This window comes from Mirounga angustirostris, unplaced genomic scaffold, assembly GCF_029215605.1.
Source record: "Mirounga angustirostris isolate CCGP_5_RB_7025 unplaced genomic scaffold, mMirAng1.0.hap1 SCAF_5, whole genome shotgun sequence".
In the NCBI taxonomy this organism is placed as follows: Eukaryota; Metazoa; Chordata; class Mammalia; order Carnivora; family Phocidae; genus Mirounga; species Mirounga angustirostris.
This window is the reverse complement of record NW_026991713.1, coordinates 119,646,439-119,667,510: the sequence shown is the minus strand read 5'-3', so window position 1 is coordinate 119,667,510 and position 21,072 is coordinate 119,646,439. Positions and strand designations below refer to the sequence as shown.

Below are 21,072 nucleotides of genomic sequence, written 5' to 3'. Positions count from 1 at the left end.
TTCAGATCCATGTTAAACATATTTGATAGAATTACCACATAAGTGGTGTATTGTTTACAGTGCATCATAACCTTTAAAAAAAAAAAGGATCATATCCTTTAGTGGGGATGTTATTTAGAAACCAGTTCTATTTGGAGTGGGTCCCTGTTTTACAATGGACCCCTGCCTGGAAGGTTAATTTGAGATGTTACATCAGTCCTTCCCTGTAGGCCTCTTGCATTTATCCAGTATTGGTAAGTGCAAAACCCTTCATTGTTTCAGATGCTCTTCTCAGATTGGCCCCTAGTTCTTTCCAGTGGAGACTGTTGATGATTTGGGGGTTTAATTGTTTCTTCCTTTTCCCCTCACAAATACTGTTACCATGACATCTTGTAGTGCTTTGTCCCAACCTGCTTGTATTTTGGAGTTCATGGCAATATTCTGAACACTCGGTTTTGTTGTAAATATAATTCCATTGGTTTTCCTGTTTAAGTTGTTTCTTTCTATGTGGGGATTCAGAAAGATTGAGAAGCTATGCTGCTGCCACCATATTCCCTTTCTTACTATTTTAATTTCTTACTTTTTAAAAAGATTTATTTATTTGAGAGAAAGAGAGAGAGAGTGTGCAAGTGCACAGGTGCGCACGCACAAGTTGGGAGAAGGACAGAGGGAAAGGAAGAGAATCTTAAGCAGACCCCCCACTGAGTGAGGAGCCAGATGTGGGGCTTGATCTGATGAGCGATGAGAACACAACCCAAGGTGAAATCAAGAGTCGGACGCTTAACTGACTGAGCCACCCAGACACCCCTAAATTCTTTCTTATTTTAAAAGGAGTTTTCTTTTAGTATATCTAATTTTATTGTCTTTGTATATAAAAATTATTGGTCTTTATATGTTAATTTTATATGCTACTACCTTATTTTATTGTATGAGGTAGTTTTATCACTGATTCATGATATCTATCATAGGTTCACTTAGAATTTTAAAGGGGGGGGGTTTAACCTCAAGTGATAATTTGTGACAGAAGCAGTACAAAGTAGTTTTACAAGTCTTCACTGTTTCACCAAATCTTTTGTGTCACAGTAACTGTATTTTATTTTTTATTTTTTAAAGATTTTATTTATTTATTTTAGAGAGAGATTATGCATGAGCAGGGGGAGGGACAGAGAGAGAGAGAGAGGGGAAGCAGACTCCCTGCTGAGTGGGGATCCCGATGCGGGTCTCGATCCCAGGACCCTGAGATCATGACCTGAGCTGAAACCAAGAGATGGACACTTGACTGAATCAGGTGCCCCTTTAATAGCTGTATTTTAAAAGCAAGTGATTTTTTTTGTTTTTCACTTTAAAAATAGGCAATATCAGGGCGCCTGGGTGGCTCACTCGGTTAAGTATCTGCCTTTGGCTCAGGTCATGATTGTGGGGTCCTGGGACTGAGTCCTGCATTGGGCTCCCTGCTCAGCCAGGGAGTCTGCTTCTCCCTCTCCCCCTACCCACACTCAGTCTGTCACTCGCTCTCTCTTTCTCAAATAAGTAAATAAAATCTTTTTTAAAAAAAGGCAATATCAGAAACAAACCAGTCTCAAACTTTTAGTTATGGCATTTCATTTAAGTGGGGAGAATGGGTGAAAAAAAAGTATGTAGTTTATAGACAGAATAGAATATATTATATAAGCATTTGGGGGTAGCTCTCCAGCCCCTTGCCTTTCTCTGTATAAGCTTGTTTCACTTCTATGAATAGTGATAATGACATGGGCCATAAATTTCTCTATATTAGTTCTACCTCCTAATTTTTTTTATTGTGGTAAAATACATATAACATAAAATTTACTGTCTTAACCATTTTTAAGTGCATAGTTCAGTGTATTAAATACATTGTTGCGTGCCCATCACCACCATCCATCTGCAGAACTCTTCATCTTGTAAAACTGAAACTCTGTAGCCATTAAATAATAACTCCCCACCCGCCCCCCCTACATCCCCAGCCCCTGGCAACCACCATCTACTTTCTGTTTCTAGGAGTTTGACTACTTTAGATTCTTCATATAAGTGGAATCATACAGTATCTGGCTTTCTGTGATGGGCCTATTTCACTTAGCGTACTGTCCTTAAGGTTCATCCATGTTGTGTCTTGTTAGAGTTTCCTCTTTTTTTTTAAGGTTGGGTAATATTCTATTGTATGTATGTACTACGTTTTGCATATTTATTTGTTGATCGACACTTGGGTTGCTTCCACATTTTAGCCATTGTGAATACTACTGTGAAGATGGGTGTATAAATATCTCTTCACCCCTGCTTTCAGTTCTTTGGGGTATATACCTAGCATTGGAATTACTAAATCAGGCATAGTGATTCTGTGATTAGTCTTTTGAGGAACAACCTTTTTTTCACAATGGCTGTACCATTTTACATTCCTACCAACAAGGGTTCCAGTTTCTCCACATTTTTACCATCACTTTGTTTTTTGTTTCTTCTCTGTAGTAGTTTTGTTACCTTCATTATAAGTTACTTGGTCTTTGGCCCCTTTGTTTATGTACCTGAGACTGATTATTATAAAGTAAGCTTTGTGTACTGATTATTGTCTGAGAATTACATTGGAGAAAAAGTGGGAGTGTATTCAAATGTAAATTTTATTGATTTAGTATGAAGTTCTAGACCAAACAGTCCAAAAAAACTTTCTGCATTGATAGAAGTTTTCTGTAATTGTGTTGTTTAATACAGTGGCCACTAGCCACATCTGCGTGTTAGATACTTGAAATGTGTCAGACTGAGGTAGTGAATATTTAGTTTAATTTTAATTAAGTTAAATTTAAATAGCAGTGTGTGGCAAGTTGATACCATATTGGAGAGCATGGCTTTAGAAAATAATGAGAGACTGGATGTTCATGTATAAGGTTTTCTGGGTAAATACAGAGTTACTTGTGTTTAAATTATAAAATGTTTTTATTCAGTTTTTTACTTTGTTTAACCATTTACTTCATCATGAAGTGTATTACTCAAATATGGGAACCAAATAGGCACTAATAAGTTTTAGGTCAACCAACAGTACGTAAGGAATTACTTTGTACTAAGTCTTTCAGGCAACAGGTAGATTGGAAAGCTTTTGTGATGAAAAATTACGAGCATAATAGGGTCCCCTGGGCGGCTCAGTCGTTAGGCGTCTGCCTTCGGCTCGGGTCATGATCCCAGAGTCCTGGGATCGAGCCCCACATCGGGCTCCCTGCTCAGCGGGAAGCCTGCTTCTCCCTGTCCCACTCCCCCTGCTTGTGTTCCCTCTCTCGCTGTCAATCTCTCTGTCAAATAAATAAATAAAATCTTAAAAAAAAGAAAAGAAAAATTATGAGCATAATACTAGTTTATTCTTTTTTAAAAAATTTTTATTGTTATGTTAATGACCATACATTTCATCATTAGTTTTTGATGTAGTGTTCCATGATTCATTGTTTGTGCACAACACCCAGGGCTCCATGCAGAACGTGCCCTCTTTAATACCCATCACCAGGCTAACCCATCCTCCCACCCCCCTCCCCTCTAGAACCCTCAGTTTGTTTTTCAGAGTCCATCCTCTCTCATCGTTCGTCTCCCCCTCCGATTTCCCCCCTTCATTCTTCGCATCCTGCTATCTTCTTCTTCTTCTTCTTTTTCTTAACATATATTGTATTATTTGTTTCAGAGGTACAGATCTGTGATTCAACAGTCTTGCACAATTCAGTGTTCACCATAGCACATAACCTCCCCGATGTCTGTCACCCAGCCACCCCATCCCTCCCACCCCCCCCACTCCAGCAACCCTCAGTTTGTTTCCTGAGATTAAGAATTCCTCATACCCGTGAGTTCATATGATACATGTCTTTCTCTGATTGACTTATTTCGCTCAGCATAACACCCTCCAGTTCCATCCACGTCATTGCAAATGGCAAGATCTCATTCCTTTTGATGGCTGCATAATATTCCATTGTATATATATACACCACATCTTCTTTATCCGTTCATCTGTCGATGGACATCTTGGCTCTTTCCACAGTTTGGCTATTGTGGACATTGCTGCTATAAACATCGGGGTGCACGTACCCCTTCGGATCCCTACATTTGTATCTTTGGGATAAATACCCAGTGGTGCAATTGCTGGATTGTATGGTAGCTCTATTTTCAACTTTTTGAGGAACCTCCATACTGTTTTCCAGGGTGGTTGCACCAGCTTGCATTTCCACCAACAGTGTAGGAAGGTTCCCCTTTCTCTGCATCCCTGCCAACATCTGTCGTTTCCTGACTTGTTAATTTTAGCCATTCGACTGGTGTGAGGTGGTATCTCATTGAGGTTTTGATTTGGATTTCCCTGATGCTGAGCGATGTTGAGCACTTTTTAATGTGTCTGTTGGCCATTTGGATGTCTTCTTTGGAAAAATGTCTGTTTATGTTTTCTGCCCATTTCTTGACTGGATTCTTTGTTCTTTGGGTGTTGAGTTTGATAGGTTCTTTATAGATTTTGGATACTAGCCCTTTATCTGATATGTCATTTGCAAATGTCTTCTCCCATTCTGTCCGTTGTCTTTTGGTTTTGTTGACTGTTTCTTTTGCTGTGCAAAAGCTTTTTATCTTGATGAAGTCCCAATAGTTCATTTTTGCCCTTGCTTCCCTTGCCTTTGGTGATGTTTCTAAGAAGAAGTTGCTGAGGCTGCGGTCGAAGAGGTTGCTGCTTGTGTTCTCCTTTAGGATTTTGATGGACTCCTGTCTCACATTTAGGTCTTTCAACCATTTGGAGTCTATTTTTGTGTGTGGTGTAAGGAAATGGTCCAGTTTCATTCTTCTGCATGTGGCTGTCCCAATTTTCCCAACACCATTTGTTGAAGAGACTGTCTTTTTTCCATTGGACGTTCTTTCCTGCTTTGTCGAAGATGAGTTGACTATAGAGTTGAGGGTCCATTTCTGGGCTCTCTATTCTGTTCCATTGATCTGTGTGTCTGTTTTTGTGCCAGTACCATATTGGCTTGATGATGACAGCTTTGTAATAGAGCTGGAAGTCGGGAATTGTGATGCCACCAGCTTTGCGTTTCTTTTTCAATATTCCTCTGGCTATTTGGGGTCTTTTCTGGTTCCATACCAATTTTAGGATGATTTGTTCCATTTCTTTGAAAAAAGTGGATGGTATTTTGATGGGGATTGCATTGAATGTGTAGATTGCTCTAGGTAACATTGACACCTTCACAATATTTGTTCTTCCAATCCATGAGCATGGAACATTTTTCCATTTCTTTGTGTCTTCCTCAATTTCTTTCATGAGTATTTTCTAGTTTTCTGAGTACAGATCCTTTGCCTCTTTGGTTAGATTTATTCCTAGGTATCTTATGGTTTTGGGTACAATTGTAAATGGGATCAACTCCTTAATTTCTCTTTCTTCTGTCTTGTTGTTGGTGTAGAGGAATGCCACTGATTTCTGTGCATTGTTTTTATATCCTGCCACTTTACTGAATTCCTGTATGAGTTCTGGCAGTTTTGGGGTGGAGTCTTTTGGGTTTTCCACATAAAGTATCAGATCATCTGCAAAGAGTGAGAGTTTGACTTCTTCTTTGCCGATTTGGATGCCTTTGATTTCTTTTTGTTGTCTGATTGCTGTGGCTAGGACTTTTAATACTATGTTGAATAGCAGTGGTGATAGTGGACATCCCTGCCGCGTTCCTGACCTTAGGGGGAGAGCTCTCAGTTTTCCACCATTGAAAATGATATTCGCTGTAGGTTTTTCATAGATGGCTTTCATGATATTGAAGTATGTACCCTCTATCCCTATACTCTGAAGAGTTTTGATCAAGAAAGGATGCTGTACTTTGTGAAATGCTTTTTCTGCATCTGTTGAGAGGATCCTATGGTTCTTGTTCTTTCTTTTGTTAATGTATCACATTGATTGATTTGTGGATGTTGAACCAACCTTGCAGCCCAGGGATAAATCCCACTTGGTCGTGGTGAATAATCCTTTTAATGTACTGTTGGATCCTATTGGCTAGTATTTTGGTGAGAATTTTTGCATCCATGTTCATCAAGGATATTGGTCTGTAATTCTCCTTTTTGATGGGGTCTTTGGTTTTGGGATCAAGGAAATGGTGGCCTCATAAAACGAGTTTGGAAGTTTTCCTTCCATTTCTATTTTTTGGAACAGTTTCAGAAGTATAGGTATTAGTTCTTCTTTAAATGTTGGTAGAATTCCCCTGGGAAGCCATCTGGCCCTGGGCTTTTGTTTGTTGGGAGATTTTTGATGACTGCTTCAATTTCCTTAGTGGTTATAGGTCTGTTTAGGTTTTCTCTTTCTTCCTGGTTCAGTTTTGGTAGTTGATACATCTCTAGGAATGCATCCATTTCTTCCAGGTTATCCTATTTGCTGGCATAGAGTTGCTCATAATATGTTCTTATAATTGTTTGTATTTCTTTGGTGTTGGTTGTGATCTCTCCTCTTTCATTCATGATTTTGTTGATTTGGGTTATTTCTCTTTTCTTTTTGATAAGTCTGGACAGGGGTTTAACAATCATTCTTTCAAAGAACCAGCTCCTAGTTTCGTTGATCTGTTCTACTGTTCTTTTGGTTTCTATTTCTTTGATTTCTGCTCTGATCTTTATTATTTCTCTTCTCCTGCTGGGTCTAGGCTTTATTTGCTGTTCTTTCTCCAGCTCCTTTAGGTGTAGGGTTAGGTTGTGTACTTGAGACCTTTCTTGTTTCTTGAGAAAGGCTTGTATTGCTATATACTTTCCTCTCAGGACTGCCTTTGCTGCATCCCAAAGATTTTGAACAGTTGTGTTTTCATTTTCATTGGTTTCCATGAATTTTTTAAATTCTTCTTTAATTTCCTGGTTGACCCATTCATTCTTTAGTAGGATGCTCTTTAGCCTCCATGTATTTGAGTTCTTTCTGACTCCTCTTCTAATAGAATTTTAGTTTCAAAGCATTGTGGTCTGAAAATATGCAGGGAATGATCCCAGTCTTTTGGTACTGGTTGAGACCTGATTTGTGACCTAGGATGTGATCTATTCTGAAGAATGTTCCAATGGGCACTAGAGAAGAATGTGTATTCTGTTGCTTTGGGATGGAATGTTCTGAATATGTCTGTGAAGTCCATTTGGTCCAGTGTGTCATTTAAAGTCTTTACTTCCTTGCTGATCTTTTGCTTAGATGATCTGTCCATTTCAGTGAGGGGGGTATTAAAGTTCCTCACTATTACTGTATTGTCGTCAATGTGTTTCTTTGCTTTTGTTATTAATTGCCTTATATAATTGGCTGCTCCCATGTTAGGGGCATAGATATTTATAATTGTTAGATCTTCTTGTTGGATAGACCCTTTAAGTAGGATATAGTGTCCTTCCTCATCTAATACAGTCTTTGGTTTAAAATCTAATTTGTCTGATATAAGGATTGCCACCCCAGCTTTCTTTTGGTGTCCATTAGCATGGTAAATGGTTTCCCACCCCCTCACTTTCAATCTGGGGGTGTCTTTGGGTCTAAAATGAGTCTCTTGCAGACAGCATATCGATGGGTCTTGTTTTTTAATCCAATCTGTTAGCCTGTGTCTTTTGATTGGGGCATTTAGCCCATTTACATTCAGGGTAACTATTGAAAGATAGGAATTTAGTGCCATTGTATTGCCTGTAAGGTGACTGTTACTGTATATTGTCTGTGTTCCTTTCTGGTCTATGTTGCTTTTAGGCTCTCTCTTTTCTTAGAGGTCCCCTTTCAGTTTTTCTTGTAGGGCTGGTTTTGTGTTTGCAAATTCCTTTAGTTTTTGTTTGTCCTGGAAGCTTTTTACCTCTCCTTCTATTTTCAATGACAGCCTAGCTGGATATAGTATTCTTGGCTGCATATTTTTCTCATTTAGTGCTCTGAATATATCATGCCAGTCCTTTCTGGCCTGCCAGGTCTCTGTGGATAGGTCTGTTGCCAATCTAATGTTTCTGCCATTGTTGGTTACAGATCTCTTCTCCCTAGCTGCTTTCAGGATTTTCTCTTTGTCTCTGAGACTCGTAAGTTTTACTATTAGATGTTGGGGTGTTGACCTGTTTTTATTGATTTTGAGAGGGGTTCTCTGTACCTCCTGGATTTTGATGCCTGTTTCCTTCCCCAAATTAGGGAAGTTCTCTGCTATAATTTGCTCCAGTATGCCTTCTGCCCCCCCCCTCTTTCTTCTTTTGGGATCCCAATTATTCTAATGTTTCATATTATGGTATCGCTTATCTCTTGAATTCCACCCTTGTGATCCAGTAGTAGTTTCTCTCTCTTTTTCTTAGCTTCTTTATTTTCCATCATTTGGTCTTCTATATCACTGATTCTCTCCTCTGCCTCATTTATCGTAGCAGTTAGCACCCCCATTTTTTATTGCACCTCATTAATAGCCTTTTTGATTTCAACTTGGTTAGATTTTAGTTCTTTTATTTCTCCAGAAAGAGTTTCTCTAATAACTTCCATGCTTTTCTTAAGCCCAGCTAGTATCTTTAAAGTGATGATTCTGAACTCTAGGTCTGACATTGTACTAATGTCCGTATTGAGTAGGTCCCTGGCAGTCAGTACTACCTCTTGTTCTTTTTGTTGACGTGATTTTTTTCGTCTTGTCATTTTGTCCAGAGGAGAATAGATGAATGAGAGAAAATGCTAACAAGGTAATAACAACGTCTCCAGAAAATATACTCTAAACAAATCAGAAAAGACCTGAAACCGGGGTGAAAGAAAGGGAAAGAAAGAAAAAAGAAAAAGAAAAAAAAGAAAGAGATAAAAACAAACAGAAACAGGACAAAACAAAAAAAAGAATATGATCAGGCTGGTGCATAGATCAGTGCCACACACTAGATTTTGGGTGTATTTTGGTCTTTTAGAAGAAAGTGCCTCCCAAAATTTTAAAGAAAGAAAAATATATGTACAAAAATGAGGGTTGATATGATGAAGGGATGGAATATGACTGTAAAGATGAAAAGTATAAAAAATTTTATAAAAGGAATTGATAAGTTGAAAAAAAAAAAGAAGAGGATTTAAAAAAAAAAAAGGGAGAGAATGCTATCAGACAGGAGACTAGAACAAAGCCATACACTAGAGATTTAGGGTATATTTTGATCTGTTAGAAGAAACTATCTCGGGTGCCTGGGTGGCTCAGTCGTTAAGCGTCTGCCTTTGGCTCAGGTCATGATCCCAGGGTCCTGGGATCGAGTCCCACATTGGGCTCCCTGCTCAGCGGGAAGCCTGCTTCTCCCTCTCCCATTCCCCCTGCTTGTGTTCCTGCTCTTGCTATCTCTCTCTCTGTGAAATAAATAAATAAATAAAATCTTTAAAAAAAAAAAAAAACTATCTCAAAATTTTAAAGAGAGAACAACTTATATATATATATATATGCCAAAAATAAGGGTAATTACTCTGAAGGGATAGAATATGACTGAAAATGAAAAATAAAAATGTTTTTTAAAAAAGGATTGATAAGATGTTGGTTGAAAAAGGGGAAAAGAAAAATTCAAAAAAAAAAAAAAAGTTAAAAAAAGCCTAACTTTCAAAGACTAAAGAATCATGGTAAAAAAGCCATGAATTCTATGTGCAGTATTCCCCTAGTGCTGGAGTTCTGCCGTTCTCATTGATCAGAAAACTTGGTCTTGGCTGGCTGTTCTTGCTCATCTTCTGGGGGAGGGGCCTGTTGCCATGGTTCCCAGATGTCTTTGCTGGAGGCAGAATTTGCCGGTCTGGGCTAAGTAATCTGCCTGGGTTTGCTCTGGGAGCTTTTGTTCCCTGCAGGCTCTCCTTTTGAGTTCGTAGGTGTTCAGAATGGTTTGATCCCTAGCCAGCTGAATTCCTGAGACCGGATGAAATCCAGGTTTCCTACTCGTCCACCATCTTGCTCTGCCCCCAGTACTAGTTTATTCTTAATTGAGAGTTCTTCGATTTGCCTCACGTCTGTCCGTTAAGGTTACTTGGTAGCTTTTCCTCCTTTCACGTTCAGTAGAGGTCAGTGTAACTGTTACCTGAAATGGGTTGGAGCCTTTTGTCCACCAAGGATGAATCTATATTGATAATGAGTCTTATTATTACAACTGGATGGAACTGAAGCCAACTGCCAGATTGTCAAGGTAGTCCTCCTACCTGGAAAAGGGTTAACAACCACCAGGACATCATTTAGATGGCTCTCTTCTCAGCCTGGAACCATCTCCTTAAAACCTTCTCCTAATAAAGCATTAAAATAGAGGACTGTTTATTTACTGCCTGATTGACCACACGGTGTACTTAATATGTTTGTTACTATTCCCACTTTCCTTAGATTTCATTAATTGGCCTGTGATGCTCTTACCCTTCCTCTTCAAGAAAGCCGTATCTCTAACAGCATCACGTTCTCATCACCAAGCTGTCATGAGCTATGTAAGAGGTCCACGATTACCCTACTTGTAACTAGCTAGGAGACAGGAGATCCTGGCTCAGGGATGAAGGACAGTTAATTGCACAGTACTCACAGTGACCTTAGGATCAGGATTTTTGCACCATTCCCCCAAGACCCAGTTTCCGTAGGGCAGCACAGAGAGGGCCATATGACATCTGCTCATGCAGTCTGTTGCATTGCCGTTGAAGAACCCCAAGTTTAGGGCATCTGAATCTTTTGTAATGGATAGTAAGCATGGCTGCCCTTTGCTCCTAAAGGAGACACTCTGTCATTTGAGTCTGTTCATTATACAAACAACCTTGAAAAGGTAGTCCAAAATAACTGGTAAGTTATTGCCTCACTCGCAAGACATGCAGAGAAAACTTAAGAGATTCACATAAAATTGTCTCCCAACACGTAACAATTCTCAAATTATGTGTTGGCTTAGTAACAGTGTTTTTTTTTCATTAACAGCTAAGTCCAAAACAGGTGTTCTTGATTGGCAGACAGCTTTTTTCCAAGTCATGAATCAGGAAATTAGTTTCCTTCCATCTTGTGACTTAGCCTTCTTTTTGATGTTGCTTCTGTGGCTGTGATGGTCATTTGCATTGATCTCTGGAAGAGAAAGGAACATGGACACTAAACTGTTGGGGCTGTTAAGGACCATGCCCAGAGGTGATTACATCATTTTTCATTTACGTCGCATTTGGCTAGAACGTAAAGACCACATATAACTGTAAAGGAAGCTGGGAAGTATCTAGTTATATTCTTAGTAAGAAAAAGAAATGGGTTTGGTGAATAGCTGGCATACCTCATTTTAGTTATTCTTTTTGTTAAGCCATATGTCATTACAAAAAATTCAAACAAGGCAGAGCTTTTAAAAACTGCAAGTAATTGGGCTCCCTGCTCAGCGGGGAGCCTCCTTCTCCTCTCCCTCGGCCTTCCATTCCACTTGCTTGTGTGTGCGCGTGCTCTCTCTGTATCAAATAAATAAATAAAATCTTTTAAATAAATAAAAATTGCAGGTTAATTAAAAAAGAATACCAAACACCCACTCCAGTATCCACCATTCAGAAATAGCCATCATTACTTACTAAGTAAGCTTTCTAGATTTCATTTTTATACATATATATGGAAAGACTTAGGATGGTTAGATTGATAAAAGTTATTTTGTTAAGATGATGCAATGCTATTAATATTTAAAGAACATTAAAGTCCGATTTAGCTGGTTATATAGAAGAAAAAGAAAATGAAGTAAAATAGGTAACATTATTGAACTTCAAATAAAATTTTCTTACCACAAGAGATGTTACTTCCTTAAATACAACTTGAAGTGTAATAAAAGAGATTACAAAACCAAACAAAACCATTATCTTTCCAGTTCAGATGCTCTCAGCTATAATAGAATATTGCTAAAGCAATAGGGAATTTGCTGTTTTTGCCTAAGTTTAGAGACTAGACTTTTCTAAGATTGGTTAATTTGACAGTAGCCAATCCAAGAGTGGCAGGGCACTGTTGTGTTTTTTGTGGTTTTCTTGACTTTTCTAGGCATGATTGCCAGGTCGCTGCAGTTGTTCATCTTGGCTTAATACCTGAGCATCTGATGGCAGGAAGGGAGTACCTTATTAAGAAAGAGAAGAACAGTGGGGGGCGCCTGGGTGGTGCAGTCAGTTAAGCAATGGACTTTTGACTCTTGGTTTCAGCTCAGGTCATGATCTCAGAGTCATGAGATCGAGCCCCATGTTGGGGCCCAGTGCTCAGGCAGGAAGTCTGCTTCAAGATTCTCTCCCCATCCCCCATTTGTGTGCGAGTGCTCCCGCACTCTCAAATAAATCTTAAAAAGAGAGAAAAGAATGTTCACAGCTGTGTCACAGAAAATGCCCCCTTTTTTTATTATCCCAGCTTCAACCTTTCCTAGACTTAAAGCAGCCAGTGACTGAGGAGAATAGATTTAATTGACTCAGACACACCCATGTTCACATCTGGGTTGGAGTATGAGGCCACTTTCATGAGGATATGAGAGCCAAAGAAAATCAGGAACTTTATCTACAAGGAAGAGATTTATGTATAATTACTGTTTGGTGGCAAACTATTATGTTCTGTTATTAACTAAATGCTTCAAAATCTATATCAAGGCCTGCTATGAAAGCCTTAACATCCTCGTGCTGCTTTCATTCGTTTCCTGCTATCCAGTTTGTTGTTTTTTAAGATGTTTATGTTACATCTTTCAGGTTTGTAAACAGTTACTTCCTCAGAGTTTTTTTTTAGGTTTGTTTTGTATTTAAATTTGTTAGATGGTCACTACCAGTTCTTTTACCACAGCTTCTCCAGTACGTTCTTGATATCATCTCTTAAATTGGCTGAATTTTATTGTCAAGTTTTTTTCAAGAATAAGTTCTTAGGACCTTCTCTTGAGTTTTTTCATAGTGGAACATCTTTTCTTGCCTTCATTTTAGAATTTATATATCTTGGGTGTATATAATATCGTTGGGTCACACTCTCTTTCCCCTAGAATTTAAACAGTGGGCCTGGAATATTGCCGTGGAGAAGACCAAAGACAATCCCTGGCGTCCCCCTCCCCGCCCACTTTCCCCCTTGTATTCTACTAAGTTTAATTACAGGAAGTCTTGCTGTTAAACGTTCTATAACAGAGTTTTTCAGAATGCATTTATTTTGTCAACTTTTATGTTCGAATACATCTTTTCTTCCCCATTCCTTGGATTCTCTACTTTAGGGACATGAATTATCCTTATGTTTGATTATCTTTGTTTTCTGTAGGTATTAGTTCCTCTCTCTCTCTTTTTAAAATTAATTTACTTTTAGTTAATTAGCATATAGTGTATCATTAGTTTCAGAGGTAGAGTTCAATGATTCATCAGTCTTTTTTTTTAAATGTTATTTTAAAAAATTTTTTAAAAGCTTTATTTATTTTTAAAGATTTTATTTTTCAACAGAGAGAGACAGCGAGAGAGGGAACAAAAGTAGGGGGAGTGGGAGAGGGAGAAGCAGGCTTCCCGCTGAGCAGGGAGCCCGATGTGGGACTTGATCCCAGGACCCTGGGATCATGACGTGAGCTAAAGGTATATGCTTAACCAGCTGAGCTACCCAGGTGCCCCAATTTTTCATCAGTCTTTTTTTTTTTTTTTTAAAGATTTTATTTATTTGACAGAGAGAGACCACAGCAAGAGAGGGAACACAAGCAGGGAGAGTGGGAGAGGGAGAGGGAAAAGCAGGCTTCCCGCTGAGCAGGGAACCTGATGCGCGGGGCTCGATCCCAGGACCCTGGGATCATGACCTGAGCCGAACGCAGACGCTTAACCATCAGAGCCACCCAGGCGCCCCTTTCATCAGTCTTACGTTACTCATTATATCCTGTGCCCTTCTTAATGTCCATCACCCAGTTACCCCATATGCCCACCCTTTCCCCTCCAGCAGCCCTCAGTTGGTTTCCTATGATTAAGAGTCTCTTATGGTTTGTCTCTCCCTCTGATTTCGTCTCGTTTTATTTTTCCTGTCCTTTCGTTATGCTCCTCTGTTTTGTTTTTTATATTCCACATATGAGTGAAACCTAACTAAATGCTTCAAAATCTATATCAAGGCCTGCTATGAAAGCCTTAACATCCTCGTGCTGCTTTCATTCGTTTCCTGCTTTCATTCGTTTCCTTCTGATTGACTTCTTTCACTCAGCATAATACCCTCCAGTTCCATCCACGTTGATGCAAATGGCAAGTATTCATCCTTTCTGATGGCTGATATTCCAGTGTATATATATATACCACATATTCTTTATCCATTCATCTGTTGATGGACATCTGGGCTCTTTCCATAGTTTGGCTATTGTGGACATTGCTGCTATAAACATTGGGGTGCAGGTTCCCCTTCGGATCACTACATTTGTATCTTTGTGGTAAATACCTAGTAGTGTAATTGCTGGGTCTTAGGGTAGCTCTATTTTCAACTTTTTGAGGAACCTCCATACTGTTTTCCAGAGTGGCTGCACCAGCTTGCATTCCCACCAACAGTGTAGGAGGGTTCCCTTTTCTCTACATCCTCGCTATTAGTTCCTCTCAACTGCTTTAATATCTGCTGTTTTTCATTTGTATACTCTGATTATCTCAAGCCTTTTAGCACTGTTTTTATTTTCAGCAATGTTTATTCTATTCCTTGCTGTTTCTGTTTACCTGTTCTCTCTTAGTTTTTAAATTACTTTGGTTCTCAGTCCCTGATTTATCTTTTTTTCTGTTTTGTCGTTTCATTCTTGAGTTTTGTATGACTTTATGTTCAAAGTAAGTTTTATTTAGCATGGGGCAGTTTTGAGAAATACCTTTATGCCGAGTTATATTTACTCCTAGGTTGAGTTTTGGTTATCTTATGCATGTTTTGCTCTTTATATATATATATATATATATTTTTTTTTTTTTTGTCTGTAGTCTCTTGGCTGTGCAGTAGTTTTTCATCTTACTCATGTTTGGGAGGCTGTAGGCATTTGCTCCACTATAATTTAGGTAATTTCTTGAATCTCTTCTCACCATTTTTGAGACTAGGGTTTGAGGGCGAAGTATTTATTTTTTTCATCATGATAAATGTACTCTTTAATCCTGTCTGCCATTTCATCCATCCCCCCACCCACCTACTCTGTAGTAACCATCAGTTTGTTCTCTGTAGTAAAGTCTGTTTCTTGGTTTGTCTCTCTTGCTCTTTTTTTCCCTCCCTTTGCTCATTTATTTCTTAAATTCTACATATGAGTGAGAATATATGGTTTTTGTCCTTCTCTGACTGATTTATTTTGCCTGTTAGCATTATACTCTCTAGCCCCATTCGTGTTGTTGCAAATGGCAAGATTTCATTTTTTCATGGCTGAAAAATACTCCATTGTGTATATATATACCACATCTTCTTTATCCATTCTGATACTTGGGCTGCTTGCATAGTTTGGCTACTGTAAGTAATGTTTCGGTGAGCATAGGGGAGCATGTATCCCTTTGAATTAGTGTTTTTGTATTTTTTAGGGTAAATACCAAATAATGCAATTACTGGATCATAGATCATAGATCATAATTTTTGAGGAACCTCTGTATGCTGTTTTCCAGAATGGTGCACCAGTTTGCATTCCTACCAACAGTGCAAGAGGGTTCCTTTTTCTCCATATCTTTGCCAACATTTCTTGTTTGGTGTGTTTTTTATTTTAGCCATGACAGGTGTGAGGTGATATTGTAGTTTTGATTTGTATTTCCCCGATCTGAGTAATGTTGAGCATCTTTTCATGTGTCTGTTGGTCACTTGTATGTCTTCTTTGGAAAAATGTGTGTTCGTGTCTTTTGCCTCTTTTAATTGGATTATTTTTTTTAGGTGTTGAGCTGTATCAGTTCTTTATATATTTTGGATAACTAACCCTTTATCGGATTTGTCATTTGCAGATGTCCTCTCGCATTTTCAGTGGGCTCTCTTTTAGTTTTGATTGTTTCCTTCACTGTTCAGAAGCTTTTTATTTTGATGTAGACCTAATAGTTTATTTTTTGCTTTTATTTCCCTTGCCCCAGGAGACATATCTAGAAAAATGTTGATATGGCTGATGTCATAGAAATTTCTGCTTGTGTTCTCTTCAAGGATGTTTATGGTTTCGGGTCACACATTTAGGTCTTTAATCCATTTTGAGGTTTTTTTAATGTGTGTATGGTGAAAGAAGGTGGTCCCATTTCATTCTTTTGCACGTGGCTATCTAATTTTCCAAAAACGTTTGTTGAAGAGACTGTCTTTTCCCCATTGCATATTCATTCCTCGTTTGTCATTAATTGACAAATCTTATTGACCATCTCATTGTGGATTTATTTCTGGGTTTTCTGTTCTAGTCCATTGATCTGTGTGTCTGTTTTTAATGCCAGTACCATACTGTTTTAATTACTAACCGCTTTGTAATATAACTTGAAATCTGGAATTGTGATACCTCCAGTTTTTCTTTTTCAACATTGCTCTGGCTATTCGAGATCTTTTTGTGGTTCCATATAAATTTTAGGATTGTTCTACTTTCATGAAAAATGTTATTTTGTTAGGGATTAAATGTTTAGAGTGCTTTGGGTGGTATAGACATTTTACCAATATTTGTTCTTCTAGTTCATGAGCGTGGAATGTCTTTCCATTTCTTTGCATTCTTTTGACTTTCATCAGTGTTTTATAGTTTTCAGAGTACAGGTCTTTCACCTCTTTGGTTGACTTTATTCCTAGATATTTTATTATTTTTGGTGCAGTTGTGAGTGGGATTGTTTTAATTTCACTTTCTGCTGCTTCATTATTAGTGTATAGGAATGGAGCAGATTTCTGTACACTGATTTTGTATCCTTTGATTTTCCTGAATTCATTTATCAGTTCTAGTAGTTTTTTGTTGGAGTCTTTCAGGTTTTCTCTATATAGCATCATGTCATCTATAAGGAGTTTATTTCTTCCTTACCAATTTGTATGCCATTTATTTATTTATGTTGTCTGATTGCTGTGGCAAGGACTTCCATTACTATGTTGAATAAAAGTGGTGAGAGTGGACATCTTGTCTTGTTCCTGATCTTAGGGGAAAAGCTCTCAGTTTTCCACCATTGAGTGTGATATTGGCTGTGGGTGTTTCATATAAGGTCTTTATTATGTTGAGGTATGTGAGGCTAATAAGTATTTTTGCCTCTTTCTGAAGCCAGAGGGAATGGTAGGGCAGGATCAGATCTCTTTTTAAATACTTGATTAAATGTCTTATACTAGATTTTAATCTTTCAGCTATGTGGGGGTTCATTCCTATGGGAGAATACCCTAAGATTTTATATAACTAATTCTTAGCCTAGATCCTTGACTTTCAAAGAGCACCTCATCACGCTGCATGTCTTTCTCTCCTGTTTTTTCCTATTTCTGCCCTGAAGCTGGTCCTACTCTTTAGACAGAAAAAGAACAAATTAAGGAGGCAGGATAACAAAAAGATAAAAGATTTCTTCTTTCCAGATTTGGGAGTTTTCATGGTATTCTAAGAATTGCAAGGAATTGGAAACAGGATTAACAGCTGAATCTTATAGCTCAGACCAGGACAATTTCTGCTCTGTTTCTAAAATCTCTTATTTCATTGCTTGGTTGCCAGTTTTTGTTTAATGAGTTATTATCTGCCTTTTCCATCTCCCCAGTTTTGGTTGCTGTTGGCTTTCTTATTTTATTTAGTTATTTACTTTTTGCTGGTTTTTGTTCATTTGTTTTTTTACTTAACACTGGAAAAATATAATGTGATTTAACATACCTTTTTAAGCGTTGAGAGTTATTTGAACATAGGCACTCTTTCCTTTTTGGAAACTGACTCAATTCCAACACAGAATTGAATTATGTTAAAATAACTCATTTTCTTTCTTATGTTATCACTATGTATTAATTTCTAATATTGAGCTCCCTGATGAACTCTTCTTGGCACTTAGTGATAATGAAATTCTTTACTACATACTAGCCTTTTTAATCTTTGTTAAAAATTTACTGTAGGGGGCGCCTGGCTCAGGTGGTTAAGCGTCTGCTTTGGGCTCAGGTCATGATCCCAGGGTCCTGCGATAGAGCCCTGTGTAGGGCTCCTTGCTCAGTGGGGAGTCTGCTTCTCTGTTTGCCTGCTGGTCCCCCTGCTTGTGCTCTCTCTCTCAAATAAATGAATAATAAAAAAAAAACTTAAAAAAAAATTTACTCTAGAATTTTTCTGGTAAGTAAGCTCAAGCTCGAGATTGCATTCCTTCTAGAATTTACTTTCTAACTTATCCTAAACATTTCTGTCAGTGGTTCAGTGATTATATGTATACTTTCAAAACTCTCTGAGATCTGTTTAATTCCTTTGGGTCTGAAGACGTGAATTTAAGTATTATCTCTATTGTCTTACCCTTTAATTTTCCTTTCAGAATTTCTTCACCCCTTCCAGTTTGCACATGGAAATTCTAAACGTAGGTTAAAAACTCCTGTATAACTCATTCCTTAGTGTTTTTACATGGAAAATAGTTCATTGTGGAACTAAAGCTACTTTATTTTATTTTTTTTAAAGATTTTATTTATTTATTCATGAGAGACAGAGGCAGAGGGAGAAGCAGGCTCCCTGCGGAGCAGAGAGCCCAATGCGAGGCTCAATCCCAGGACCCTGGGATCATGACCTGAGCCGAAGACAGACGCTTAATCGACTGAGCCACCCCCAGGCGTCCCCAAAGCTACTTTAAAATAGAAATTTTTCTCTCCCTTCTTTCCTTCCTTTCCCCACTCTTTTAAATTTCCATGTTAAAATTTCTCATCATGGATACCTTATCTATTTTTTTTAATTAAAAAAAGTCTGCTTTTCTAGAGGGTATTATGCTAGGCGAAATAAGTCAATCAGAGAAAGACATGTATACCACTGATATGAGGAATTCTTAATCTCTGGAAACAAACTGAGGGTTGCTGGAGTGGTGGGGGGTGGGAGGGATGGGGTGGCTGGGTGATAGACATTGGGGAGGGTATGTACTATGGTGAGCACTGTGAATTGGGTAAGACTGATGAATCACAGACTTGTACCTCTGAAACAAATAATACAATATATGTTAAGAAAAAAAAAGTAGGAAGAGAAAAATGAAGGGGGGGCAATCGGAGGGGGAGACGAACCATGAGAGACTACGGACTCTGAGAAACAAACTGAGGGTTCTAGAGGGGAGAGGGGTGGGAGGATAGGTTAGCCTGGTGCTGGGTATTAAAGAGGGCACGTTCTGCATGGAGCACTGGATATTATGCACAAACAATGAATCATGGAACACTAATCTAAAACTAATGATGTAATGTATGGTGATTAACATAACAATAAAAAATTTTAAAAAAAACGTAACTCTTTAAATGATAGTAAATTTCACACCCAATACTGATTCTTACATATCGATTCGAACAACTGAAAACAATTCGGTTAAAATTTTTTGTTGTTAAATAAAGTTGGGCTCCTGATATGTAATTAACTTCTAATTAGTTGAATTCTTATATTCGGTTCATCAGTTTTAGTACTTCAAAGGGAAAGTAGCACACCATGACTTTAGATTATTTTTGTTAGAGATAGCTAATTCATTCATTTCCTTTTTTAAAGATTGATTTTTAGAAAGAGAAAGAGAAAAGAGCACATGTGTGAGCGAGAGAGGGAAATCTCAAGTAGACTCCCTGCTGAGTACGGAGCCTGACTCTGGGCTCAGTCTAATGATCCTGAGATCATGACCTGAGCTGAAATCAAAAGTCAGATGCTTAACCGACTGAACCACCCAGGCGCCCCACTTCTTTCCTGAGTAAACCTAGGAAAGAATTTTTTGCTTGAGTTTTTAGTTTGTGGGCCATAGAATTTAATGTATAGTGATGTAGAATCTGATACTATTCTAATGTGATAATGCATGTCAAAGTGCTATGTAAATTTTAAAGTGCAATTTATAAAATGTACACAGAAGTATTTGGTGTTTTTAACAGGAAGAAAATACAGTTTGCCAGATATAAATGTAGCAAATAATTATGGGCTTCAGTTGTTTATACATAATTTTAGGTTGGTTAAGAATAAGTATGTTGAAGTCACTTTAAAATTAGTTATACTAGTAATGTTATATTATTAGTATTGTTTACAAAATAATAAGAACACGATCAGCCGAAGTGATCTTTTTATTTTTTGACAAGTATTCATTAACATTTTGAATTACTAAACAGAATTATGAAAGAAACTCATCTTTATTGTACATATATGATTATGATTTAAATTTAAATTGGATTTTATTTCTATTCATTTCTAGAAATATAAAGAAAAGGACAAACACAAACAAAAACATAAGAAGCAACCAGAACCATCACCTGCATTGGTTCCTTCTTTGACTGTTACCACAGAGAAAGTAAGTTTTAAGTGCCATATTTTGTTTCATATAAGAACTAGTTGTGTGCTGGCTTTTACCTTTAAGAAGTGTTGTCATTCCTAGTATCCTGGTTCCCTTTAACTTTTCCCACCTCTTTAACCCTACATTAAGCACTTTAGGATTCCCATTTCTTAGTCCTTTATCCTACCTTCTGTTTATTCTGTACTTGCTTTTGAAAAATAATTGAGTAAGGCTAACTACTTAGGGGTGGGCGTCATTGAGATTAAGAATTTGGGCTGTAGAGTGAGTTTTGACCACCTGTGATTTTGAATTCTGGCTTCACCCCTTACTGAATGAGCTCTTAGGTTAATTAACCTCTTTGTAACTCAGTTTCATTCTTCTGTAAAGTGGGGGAAATAATGATTGGAATTGAGTGAGAAAATATATGTAAAGCAATTACAACAATATCTGGTTCATAGGAAGCATTACAGTTATTATAGTAAGTGTTAAATATTATTAAGATTATTATTATATGCCTAATTTGAAAATAAATGGAGACAGGGAAAGATAGTGGAGACATAGGTAGCAGGGGTGGGGTGGAAGGAAGTACAGTAGGAGATGAGGCTGGGCAAGGGGCCACTCATGCAGGGCTCCATTCAGTGGAATGGCTTGGTTTTTTAGTTCGAATGAAAAGTGAGCCATTGGTGCGTTTTGAACTGAGGTGTAGTATGATCTATCTTAGGTTCTGTAAGGATCTCTGGCTGCTTCGTTGCAGATAGACTGTAGAGAGTCAAGGATGGAAGCAGGGAGGCCATTAGGAGGTTATTACAATAATGCAGAGAGAGATGGTGTTAACAATGGAAGTAGTGAGAGGTGATCAGATTCTGAGTATATTTAAAAGTAGT

At 37.9% G+C, this 21,072-nt stretch overlaps 1 protein-coding gene across 14 annotated transcripts in view; it reads left to right on the top strand.

Moving 5' to 3' along the window:
* The window catches only part of MLLT10 (MLLT10 histone lysine methyltransferase DOT1L cofactor), a 218,962-nt gene that overhangs the window by 110,916 nt on the left and 86,974 nt on the right, over positions 1-21,072 (top strand). For all 14 annotated transcript variants that reach the window (XM_045874303.3, XM_045874307.3, XM_045874311.2 and 11 more), the window contains one exon: positions 20,111-20,206. In XM_045874303.3, coding sequence (XP_045730259.1) covers positions 20,111-20,206 — 96 coding nt within the window. The remainder of the gene's footprint in view (positions 1-20,110; positions 20,207-21,072) is intronic.